The sequence below is a fragment of the Sturnira hondurensis genome, unplaced genomic scaffold (assembly GCF_014824575.4).
Source record: "Sturnira hondurensis isolate 20B ecotype Veracruz unplaced genomic scaffold, ASM1482457v3 Scaffold0004136, whole genome shotgun sequence".
Classification (NCBI taxonomy): Eukaryota; Metazoa; Chordata; class Mammalia; order Chiroptera; family Phyllostomidae; genus Sturnira; species Sturnira hondurensis.
The window spans coordinates 19,921,035-19,933,366 of NW_028076767.1; the positions used below are offsets into that span (position 1 = coordinate 19,921,035).

The 12,332-nt window shown below is 44.9% G+C and overlaps 1 protein-coding gene across 1 annotated transcript; it reads left to right on the forward strand.

Annotated features, from left to right (window-relative positions):
* The first annotated feature begins 1,412 nt into the window (after window positions 1-1,412).
* On the forward strand, window positions 1,413-5,843 carry ASIP (agouti signaling protein). The gene is given in 5 exon segments (XM_037044708.1): window positions 1,413-1,677; window positions 2,945-3,006; window positions 5,669-5,711; window positions 5,714-5,758; window positions 5,761-5,843. Coding segments are annotated over 5 exon segments (393 nt in total). The 5' UTR covers window positions 1,413-1,517.
* Window positions 5,844-12,332: the final 6,489 nt, after the last annotated feature.

Below are 12,332 nucleotides of genomic sequence, written 5' to 3' on the forward strand. Positions count from 1 at the left end.
ATTGAGAGAAACATTAACTGAGGCCTTATTTTGTGCTGTGCACGATGCTAGGCACTGGCACCAGGAGATGGAGGGGCGAGGGTGGGCATGGAGGTGAATAAAGCACAGGCTCTTCCCTTTAGTCAAAAAGAGACAAGCGAATTAGCAAATCATCACGGTACAATGTGTTCAGGGAGGAAGAATAATTAAGTTCCCTGGAGTGGGGGATCATGGAAGGCTTCCCATGGCATTCAAAAAATATTTGTTGCTTGATTGCCTATTCCAGGACAAAACTAAGTAGATAAAATGTATAACCACCCTCATGCTACCCCAGAAATTATTGTCACAGATAAGCCTGAGTGAACATTAAGGAATGGGCCAGTAGCCCATTGCAACCTCCTAAGCTCAGACCAATTGCACTTATCATAGATGCGTGTCACCAGCTGCCCAAGTGGGTGAAAGACCTGTCAAGCAGCGGGATCCTTTTGTAGCCCTTGAACATCTGGTGAGGGAAATCTAGGCAACTATGAATCAGAGGTATTTCTCCTCTGGCCCTGACCTCAGTATTTGATATAGCTTGTTTGGCAGAGAAACTGAACCACAATAAAAATTGTGTTACCTCTCCCAGATACAATGTGTATCAGATACAATGGCTGAAGAACCGTTAGAATAACAGGCTTTGAGTATTCCAGGGCAGCTAAGGGGCCCCAGGTAAAAAGATACACTTGGAGAAAGTCCTGTTTTAGTAACAAAGCAATAGGTGCTGAGAGCAAACTTTACCTTGAATTTGAGGTACAAAGAAGAAGGAAGTTACTGCACATTCCCTTCCCTCACTGTCACTAATCGAATATAACTCTCTATTCAGCTTCTTTAAATACTGTGATGATATGTCAAGTGGCATCCAGTATTTCATTTGTATCATTCTTCATTGTTTTTATTACAAAGTAAATACATGCTTATAAAAAAATTTCAAATGCAGAAGTACATGAAGGAATGCACGTCTCTACCTCAGTCACATCCTCAGTTTCACTCCCGAGAAGTAATCATTATTAAAATTTTAATGTGTGTCCTTCCAGGCTTTTTTTTTTTGCATATGTAAGCATATACACATTTGAGGGAGATTTGATATTTTTCACAAATAGGACCACATTGTTTATAGTCTTCAGTTTGCTTCAATGTTATATTTCTTAAATATATTCTTTTTTAAATTTTATATATTTTATTTGATCTTTATTGTATTTTTCCTACTACCATTCAGTCCTCTTACATTCTTCTCCCTGCATTAAATATATTCTAAATCATCACTAGTATGGAATGGTGTGCCCCTTCCAACAAACCCTATTCCCCATCTCTAGAACCGAATTTGCCTGAACAGAAAGAAACCGACAGTCTATCCTCTCCTGTGCCTGTGATTCTGGGTGAGCACCACTCAGGTTTCAGGAACATAATATATGAAAAGAGGGTCTCCATTTTAGCTCCTAGAAGCTGAGTGGTTCTAAGCTTATAGATCCTTTCCTGTCCCACTCAGGCCTCCTGAGATGGATGTCACCCACTTGCTCCTGGCCACTCTGCTGATCTGCCTATGCTTCCTCACTGCCTGTGGCCACCTGGCCCCTGAGGAGAAGCCCAGAGATGACAGAAGTCTGAGGAGAAACTCCTCTATGAACCTGCTGGATTCCCCCTCAGTCTCTATCATGCGTAAGTCACCTGGTCTGGGGCCCAGCTTTTGGGTTCTAGCCCATGAGAAGGGGCTTCAAGATGTCAAACATGCCCCCCAGTCTGATACCAGGATCCATTGCCGTAGGCCAGGGCTCCTTGTTCATTCCGTGAAATAATCCTGGAGCATTAAAGCATCTCTTGACTCATTTGTTTTGCAAAAGCCCTGCATGCCACCCATCTGAAATGCAGCTTAGCATGTCAGAGGGTCTGAGAAAGCCTGAAGTTAAGACACTTGATGAACTTGGTGTAACTTAGCATTTCTGAAACTTACTGAATCACAGCACTCCTATCAATGGTAATAAACTTTAGGAAATCCTGTAAAATATAACCAAGTGGGATGAACGAGTCCTGTCATCCCAGGGGTGAGAATGACTGCTCAGGGAATGTATCAGGGCCATTAGAGCTGGCACTGGAGAGCTTCTGTTTGACTTCCTCTGGCAATAATAATAGATATACCGCTTGTGTGCTATAGGCACTGTGAGGTGAGTACTATTTTTACTCCTATTTGACAGTTGAGGAAGTTGAAGTTCAGTAAAGTTAAGTAACTAAGATGAAGTCACACAGTTCTCAACTGGCAGAGCCAGAATTCAAACCCAGGTGTTTAACTCCAGAACCTAAAATCAAAACTAATACCTCTTACTGCCTTGCCTCTCACTAGGAAAAGAGGGTATGCTAGATATATCAGTGAAGGAAGGCAAGGGAAGGGGTTGGGGCACATCAACACTGATCAATCCCCTTTGATGTGCTAGACTTTCCGCTTCACAAATATCCTTATTTATGCTCAAGACAACCCTACAGGGTAGGTATTATAGTAGCCTATCTGCAGATGGGAAAACAGAGTCTTAAGAAGGTTAAGTAGATTGGTTAAGGCTATGCAGGTATTTTATGCCGGAGTATGGATTTAAATCAGCTCTGCCTGGCTCCAAAGGTCTGAGAAACGGAAAATAAGATTTTGTGAAACACAGGACCATCCATGTATAAGACACTGAGTCCCTATTTCAGGGCCTTCTGGAATTTCCCCTTTGCCTTCCCTCAGAGGACACTTTGCTCCCAGTCCCAGGCTCCAGGCCAGCAGCCAGGATAACAAGAACCTGATGGCCTAAGTACCAATATGTGATTCGTCCAGCCAACATCTCAGCTTCTCCCCCACCCTGGGACTTCCCAGAGGCCCTCGTCTCCTCCTACTTCACTGCAGCTCAGGGCCCCCAGGAACAACCGTCTTTGCTCTTTCTCTCTCTCTTTGAAGCACTAAACAAGAAATCCAAAAAGACCAGTACAAAAGAGGCGGAAGGGAAGAGATCTTCCAAGGTATGCCTGGGAGTTCTCACTGTGGAGGTGGGACCAGACTTAAAAGGGGAGAACCCCCACACTTTGACTAAGAACTAAATGATTTTCTAGGCCTACGTGTACAAAACAAGCTGACAACTACCTAAAGACTTCCTGGCCCTGGCCGGTGTGGCTCAGTTGGTTGGAACCTAGTCCTGTAACTGAAAGGTTGTGGGTTCAATTCCCAGCATATACCTAGGTTGTGGGTTTGATCCCTGGCCCGGATGTGTGTGGGGGGCAACCAGTCAGGGCTTCTCTCTTTCTTTCTCTCCTTTTCCCCTCTCTCTGAAAGCAATGAAACAATGTCCTCAGGTGAGGATAAAAAAATAAAATAAATAAATAAATAAGTAAAGGCTTCCTGGCCTTGAGCCCTGAACCAGACCCTCACAGAAGCCCGAGGAACTTAAGTTTACTGAGTGAAATAGTTTACATGCTGGAAAGCGTCTCCCTATACTAGCTAACCGTACAACTTTTGCCATGTTTGTGATTCATCTATTTATTAAGTATACTTGTTTAAAATTAAAACTTAAAAAATATGTAAGTATGATAGAAAACCGGTGTCACTTGTCATAAATAGAAGGTAGCCATAAGTTAAATGAAAACAAAACATTGTTAGTGGATTCTAGCCAAATAGTGTTTCCTGACAAAAACTCTAAATCTGAGGCATGCTTTCTATGTTAAAAGGGAGATTGGGGAGGCATTAAGGACAAATTGGCACCAAACTGAGCTTTTCAATTTAGATGAGATTGAACAAAAATCAATCCTTTCTCACTGGGATTCAGCATTATATAATATATAAGATTCATGCATCATTTAAAATCCTATGACTATGGTACACATGCCCATACTTTGGGAAATATTGGAGTAAGACATTGTTGAAATGCACTCATTATTCCTGTCCTAGTGTGCCTCAGTTTATCAGATCAGCTGTAACCACAGCAGGGAGTTCTAGACTAGGAATTAGGAGGTAGGACCAGGCACTGTCTGATCTTGAGGACGTCTCTGCTCCTCTCTGGGCCTTCTGTAAAGTGTACGAGCAGATCAGATGATTGACAGATAAAAGTATATAATTGAAAAATACATTTACGTGCTAGATACTGGGAATGTAGAAGTGAATAAGGGAGATAATATCCTTGCTGTCATGGAGTTTACATTCTTGTGGGGAAAACAAAGACAGCAAGTAAACCAATAAATAGGTTAATAAATTTAGAATACAGTAAACACTGAAGGAATTCAAGCATGGTAATGAGAGAGTGGAGGGAAGAGTAATCAGGGAGGGCCTCTCCAAGGAAGCAGCACTTAAACACAAGACTGAACACTTCAGTAATCTTGAACAGCAACCCCCAATAGAAATATAATGGGAGTCACATACCATTTTAAGTGTTCTAGTAGCCACATTTTTAAAAGTAAAAAGAAACACATATAATTAACAATATTGTATATAACCTAATATATCCAAAACATCATTTTAGTATGTAAGCAATATAAAAAAGTTGAGATACTTTATATTCTTTTTTCTTGTATTAAGTCTTTGAAACTTAGTTCCTATTTTACATTTACATTTCAGTTCTGATGCTAATTTTTAACAAAGTCAAACATAGTCCTAGAAAAACAATAAAGTGCCCTGGCTGATGTGGCTCAGTTGCCTGGAGTGTCATCCTGTAGAATAAAGGCTGCGGGTTGGATTCCAGATTCCCAATTTCCTGCCCCCACACTTACGTGCTGGCCAGGAGACAACCAACTGATTGATGGGTATCAATATTTCTATCCCTGTCTCCCTTTTCTCTCTAAAAAGCAATAGGGAAAAGAAATGTCCTCTATTGAGGATTAAAAAAAATAGTGTTTAGGAAAAAAAAATTTACACTGCTTCAGTTTTAAATTAAAATTAAATTTGAAAATTCAGTTCTTTAGTTGCACTACACATTTCAAAGACTCAGAAGTCACGAATGGCTAGTGGCTACGTGTGTGGGCAGCATAGCAAAGAATGTTCAAAGGCTCTGGAGCAGGAACACCTACCTTTTCTGTGCTTGGTGCACAGAAGGAAGGCCAGTGGGGAAGACGGGAGTGGGTGGGTAGGGGGCATAATTGAGGGGGGTCAAGGGCTAAAGTTTAAGTTTTTTTCTAAGTGTAAAGAAAAACCACTGGGGGTGCTTTAAACTAGAGTGGGATGCCATCGTAGGTCTTCCAAGAGGCTCCTTTGGAACACTGGAGGGAGCACCGTGCAGGGGCCAGAGCAGCAGACACAACACGGGGGCCTCGCGGCCCGGACAGCAGAGGTAAAGTGGGTGGACTCCAGACTTACTGTAAAGGCAGAACTGGGAGAGACTGCACATACACAGGAAAGGAGAAATCAGAGATGGTACTTAAAAACTGCGGAGCTAAATGGCGTCCCCTAAGGAGCGAAGAAGGTCAGGGCGGGTCAGGTCAGTTTTGATGAGGATGGAGGAGGGACGTGATTTGGGGAGAGGGGGCTGGGTAGGCAGGGTTCCCTTGGGCTACCCCGTAGGCAGGAATAGAGCAGGTAGCGGGCAGCGGGTGGGGATGTCTGGTCCAGGGCCTCCAGAGCCCAAAGAGTTCCCAGGCAGAGGTGAGGACTGGTGGGACAGGAGTGGGCGACTCGGGCAACCCGGGCATTTCCCTGTAGAAAAAGGCTTCAGTGAAGAAGGTGGCGCAGCCCCGGACCTGCCTCCGATTCCCAGTGTAGTCACCCGTGACAGCTGTAGGCAGCTGGCGCCGCTTGTTGTAACCCATGCGCCTCCTGCAAGTGTCGCCTCTTCCGCAGCGCCAGTTCCAGCCGCAAGTTCAACCGCAACTGCTGAGAGGGTAGCCTCCCCGCCCCCCCGTGGGGCGCAGCTTTCAGTTGGCGGCTCTCCAGCGACCCTGGGGACCCTGAGAGACTGGATAGCTCTAGGATGTGTGGCTTTTTAGGATTGGATGCAGGCGTGGCTACTAAGGTCAGGGCATAGCTTTTAGAAGAAGGGAAGTAAAGGAGACATGGCGTGGGCCAGGCTAAAATCCAAATAATATTATATGCAGGCTGATTGAAAGTGTGTGACTGTTTCTTTAAAGGAGCCGAAAGCTCCTTTTCCCTTGGCTGAGCCCACATCAGGAGTCCGACTGCTTTTGCAAATGTCGTCTCTGGGACCTGGGGAAAATCCGATTACTCCAACCCTAAATCTGTGCTGCACTTAAGCGTTTCTCCCCATCCGACAGCTGGAGACAATGCTGCCCCCTACCTTTATACTGGGGAACACTAGAGTTGCCTTCAAATCCAGGGAATGCAGGCTTCTAGAAAGAAAGTATTAAGGAGCTACCATTCAGTCTTTTCACCTTTCTAAGGAGCTCCCCCTACCCACTTTCAAGACAAACCAGAAAGGGTACAATTCCATACACAATCTCACTGGGCTGTCTGTCCTGGGAGATCTGCAGACAAAAACGGGTGGCTGGTTGTGACTGGGCGATGCCATGGGTCTCTGCAGCCAGAAGGCTCTGCCTTAAGAAGCTCCCAAAGATGCCACTTGTGCCCACACCTCCCTTTCTCCCAGAGGTGCAGTGGCTTGGGAGGAGTTTCTTCCACTCCCATGCTAAACACTCACTATTGGTCCCCAAGCATTTTTAACCATGACAGCCTGGAGTTGGGGCTCCCAAGTAAAAAGCAGGGTTTGGGAATTCTCTCTCACTCATACCCCAGCTCTGCCAGCTAGTAACCTGGCGGCGGGCTTGGTTCTGGTGCTCTGAAAATAAAAGAAAACCGCCAAAATGGAGGCCAGGGGCCAGAAGGAGGAGCTCTAACACAGTACTATCACTAGGCAAATAGTTGTCAATTACAACAGAAGAATGAACAGGAAAAAATCAATTATAAGCACCAACAAGAAAGGATGTACATCACATCTCCTACAAGAAATCAACTACCCCAGCACCTCAGCCAATGAGAAACCATTATCTCCCTGAAATCTCACTTGTCTCCAGTGGACGTTGGTTCAAAACAACCTCTCCCAACTTCCTCTTTCTCTATAAAATAAAGTTCCTTTCCTTCATTTGTTGGACTTGTCTCTATGGTGTTTGTTACAGCATGCTTGTCCTGATTTGCAGCTCTGCTCTTCCCAAATAAGCCTATTTTGCCAGTAAAATAACTGACTTTTACAAATGTATTTTGTTTTTAAATTTATATTTATTGATTTCAGAGAGAGAGGAAGAGAGAGAGAAACATCAATCTGTTGATCCACTTACTTGTGCATTCATTGGCTGAACCTTGTGTGTGCTGACCGGAAATGGAACCTGCAACTTTGGCGAACCAGGACAATGAGCTAACAAATGGAGCTGCCTTGCCAGGTAAAATGACTTTTATTTATTTATTTATTTATTAGAGAGAAGGGAAGGAGAAAGAGAGAGAGAGAGAAACATCAGTGTGTGGTTGCCCTTACACACCCCCTACTGGGGACCTGGCCTGCAACCCAGGCATGTGCCCTGACTGAGAATCAAACCAGCAACCCTTTGGTTCTTGGGCCAGTGCTCAATCCACTGAACCACACCAGCCAGGGCAACTGACTTATTTTTAAGGTAAAAAGTGAGTAGGCAGCAACCTTGGTCCTGAATTATTGGGATCTATCACCTAAAATGTCCCAAGCTGTTGCCTGAAATTTCATTCTTAGAGATTCTCTGAGTTTGTGAGAAATCGAGTACATCATATCTTTGGAAGGACCCTAGAAAGGGGAACACCTGAAATATTGTTTTGAGAAGACAGGATAGAGGCGGGAGCAGGGTCTGTGAGGAAGGACCAGCTAAGGTCAAGGATCGCATAGAAACTCCCAGCACCTTGAGGCACAAGGGCTGCAAATGACATCATCTGCTTGAACTGCCAGGAGAGGAAAAGCTGAGATGCCACCTGTCAGTGCACCCTGGAGAATCACTGTACTCAAGAAATAGGAAGTTGCAAACTGGTATAAAATGATTTTTAAAAGGCGTGTACAGAAAAGATTCTGAAGGCTGAGACAGAAAAATGTGGAGCAGTTGCCTCATCCCTGATAACTACTGTGTATCTCTGTTCCTGGAGGTGAGGATGGTGAAGCTCAGGGCCCAGCACAGCTGAAGCCACCTCTCCTGCCCACTTGTCCACTCACAATCTTCCACCTTTCAAATTCCTTAAAACCCCTCCTTTCCAAGGACCATGAAGACCTAGGTTGTACCTGAAGTGACAAAACCTGTGTGCAGTAGGAGGCAAACTTCAGAACCTGGACTGGGTAGAGCAGAGGCCACCTGGAGAGAGTACAAGAAAAAAGGTGGGTGTTCTGGAGTAGACTAGCAACGCAGTTCTGCACACTGGGCAAGTCTGTTTCACTGGGCTTCCTTTTACTTGCCTATAAAGTGGGAAGTTCCTACTATTTATTGATTATTCTTGCTGCTATTTTTATAAATCTGAAATAAGGATGCTTCTTGTGCCTTAACAAGAAATATGGTGGGGGCGGGAGGGAGCTGCCAGTTGCTTGTTTTGTTTTCTATCATTTAGGCTGCATGCCCACAGGACAAGAACCTTTTGTACCCTGTACCACAGCTACTGCTGATAAATGTCATCATTAATGAGAATACTGGGAATATATTGCAGCCACTGCTCCTGTGTTTACCTGCCATTGCTCACCAACCAAGCACCATTTGGTCCCCAGGGGTGAGGCCAGGGATGCAAAGCCAAAGAAAGACCCAGTCCACTAATGATAAAAACCATTTAGCTGCTGGGTCCAGACGACTACATGGAAGATCCAACTATTTATCCATTCAGCAAATGTGTACTGAGCACCTACTGTGTGCCAGGTGCTGTGAATACTGTGAACAAGTCCGATATGGATCCTCTCCTTACAAAACTTGTGATCCAGTGGGACATGACTATTGGCCCTTGTAGAGACTAGAACAATTGTTAGGAATGGTTTCCTTTCCTGGAAAAAAAAATCCAGCCATGGCCAGGTTAGACACCACAGGACCCTCGGCCAATTCCTTCTTTCGCCATGAAGGTTTTTTAAAAATATATTTTATTGATTATGCTATTACAGTTGTCCCATTTCCCCACTTTATTCCCCTCCACCCTGAACACCCTCTCCCTCCCACATCCCCCCTTTAGTTCATGTCCATGTGTCTTAAGTTCTTTAGCTTCTACATTTCCCATACTATTCTTGCCCTCCCCGTATTTTCTACCTACCATCTATGCTATTTATTCTTTGTACCTTTCCCCCCCTCTCTCCTCCCACTTTCCTGTAGCTAACCCTCCACGTGATCTCCATTTCTGTGGTTCTGTTCCTGTTCTAGTTGTTTGCTTAGTTTTTGCTTTAGGTGTGGTTGTTAATAACTGTGAGTTTGCTGTCATTTTACTATATAAGTTTTTTATCTTCTTTTTCTTAGATAAGTCCCTTTAACATTTCATATAATAAGAGCTTGGTGATGATGAACTCCTTGAACTTGACCTTATCTGAGAAGCACTTTATCTGTCCTTCCATTCTAAATGAAAACTTTGCTGGATAGAGCAATCTTGGCTGTAGGTCTTTGGATTTCATGACTTGGAATACTTCTTTCCAGCCCCTTCTTACCTGCAAGGTCTCTTTTGAGAAATCAGCTGACAGTCTGATGGGAACTCCTTTGTAGGTGACTGTCCCCTTATCTCTTGCTGCTTCTAGGATTCTCTCCTTCATTTTAGTCTTGGCTAATGTATTTATGATATACCTTGGTGTGTTCCTCCTTGGGTCCACCTTCTTTGGGACTCTTTGAACTTCCTGGACTTCCTGGACGTCTATTTCCTTTGCCAGATTGAGGAAGTTCTCCTTTATTATTTGGTCAAATAAGTTTTCTACTTGTTGTTCTTCCTCTTCTCCTTCTGGTACCCTTGTAATTCGGATGTTAGAATGTTTAAAGATGTCCTGGAGGTTCCTAAGCCTCTCCTCATTTTTTTGAATTCTTGTTTCTTCCTTCTTTTCTGTTAGGTTGTTTCTGTCTTCCTTCTGGTCCTCTCCATTGATTTGAGTCCCAGTTTTCTTCCCATCATTATTGGTTTTCTGTGCATTTTCCTTCACTTCACTTAGCATAGCCTTCATTTTTTCATCTAATTTGTGACCAAATTCAACCAATTCTGTGAGCATCCTGATCTCCAGCGTTTTGAACTGTGCATCTGATAGGTTGGCTATCTCTTCATTGCTTGGTTGTATTTGCTCTAGAGCTTTGATCTGTTCTTCCGTTTGGGCCCTTTTGTGTGTGTGGGGGGGTCTTGTCACGCCTGTTACATATGAGGGGCAGAGCCATAGGTGTTCACCAGGGAAGGGCAACCCAGTGGCTGGGTTGTTATGTTGTATGTGAGGGTGGGGGCAAAGTCAGAAAAGGAACAATGGTGCTTTCTCTGCTCTCTGTCAGATTTCAGTCCCTTCTGCTGCTTTCCCCAAGCAAACCAGGCCCTTTTGATGCTGATTCCCACATGGGTGGGCTTGTGTACGAACTAGGATCCTGTGGGTCTCTCTAACCAACTCTTCTGTGATGCTGGGAGTCTCTCCCTGAGCCTCAACCCCCACAGGTGTTTTCAATCGGTGTTTTGAGGCTATATTTCCACATGCTGGGACCCTGGGTTGTGTGGTCTGTCTTGCTCCCCAGTTTCACCCGGTTTATCTGCGTGTGAATGTGGGACCGCTGCTCGGTCAGCTAGCCACCCTGCGTGCAGTGCCTCATTCACAATTGCTGCCTTGCTGGGTCTGCCTGTTGCCACCCCAGGCCCAGGGTCCACCTGCTGCCATGTTGCGCGCTCGGGGTGCCTTGTGCTCCCAGCGTCACCGCTTTTTGTGCTACGACCCCTCTCTGCTTGGCAGCCCGACTTCGCTCCACCTACCGGTCTGGATGAATGTGTCTATTTTAACTCTTTGGTTGTCCAACTTCCATACAGTTCAATTTTCTATCAGTTCTGGTTGTTATTTTGTTTCTAAATTGTTGTCCCTATTTTGGTTGTGCGAGGAAGTACAGTGTGTATACCTACACCTCCATCTTGTTTGGAAGTCCCAAGTCAGTGTTTTCTCCCCATGAAGCTTTGATGGCAGAGCCCAGACATCAGGAGTCAGAGTTGGGTTGGGAGTTAGGAGATATGTCATCTTTCATTGTAGGTGCCTGGTCAGTGTCACCTGTGTGACAGATTAGCAGACCTGAGACCAGAGGTAATAAGGCTGAGACCACACTGGCAGGACACCTCCAAAGAGGAAAGGGGAAAGGGCCTGGATAATAAACCAGAATCCCTGGGGACCGGAGGTTGCAGGGCAGGGTGGGGGGCTACATGGGATCTCACAGATGGGAACATCTGAAAAGGTATTTTCTGCATCTGGGTGGAGGCAGACAAGGAAAGGAAGTGTGCTAACACACAGGCAGGGGCCCCTGGAGGGAGCAGCGTGGCTGTGATGAGAAAGAAATAAGGCATTTAATCTCTCTGGCTCAGATAAACAATGCTCCGCTCCCCCTTTTCCACAGAGAAGTCATCTTCCCGAACACCACCATGGTGGAGCGGTTGAGGTAGGCGCTGTGGGCAACACTCTCTGGTGCTAGTCTTGCCTTTAGGGAACTCAGGTTATAGTTCCAGAGTTACTGCTCCAAGTGTTGGAGGGTCTGAAACCAGGCCCCCTTCCTCCTAAACTGGGGCCTGTGGGTAAAAAAAGGACTTGGATTTGGGGCTGAGAGTTCTACCCAGTACAAAAGCCAGTTCACTCTCATGGTGTCTCTCAGAGCCTGTTTCCTGATTTGTAAAACAGGAATTTACGTCTCTACAAGGTTATTATGAAGGTAAATAAGCTCCTACTTAGCACAATGCCTGGCACATAATTAAGTGTGCAAGAAATAACAGTGGGCACAGTAGTGAACCTTGATCTCTTTTGATCACTGGTGTCATGATCAGTTAAGAAGTGGGTCCCCTGTCATTTTTGACTAATTCATTTAACCACCAAATTTGGTAAATTATTTACAGCAGAGTCATATCATATATACATACAATTTACCATATAATCTAGGGTCAGCCAGTTTGGCCTCTCTGAACCTCTGTCCTCATTAGTAGCAAAAGAGTAATAACATTACCTCATAGCCAAAGGCTGAGAATGCAAAAGTGAGTAAGCCACAAGTGTGGAATGTTCAATCAAGAAGGGACATTTCACCCTGACTGGTGTGTCTCAGTAGGTTGGGCATCATCCCACAGACCAAAAAGGTGTGGGTTTGATTCCCGGTCAGGACACAGGCCTGGATTGACTACCAGGTCCCCAGTTGGGGCCATGCAAGAGGCAACCAATGGATGTTTTTCTCCCTCCCTTTCC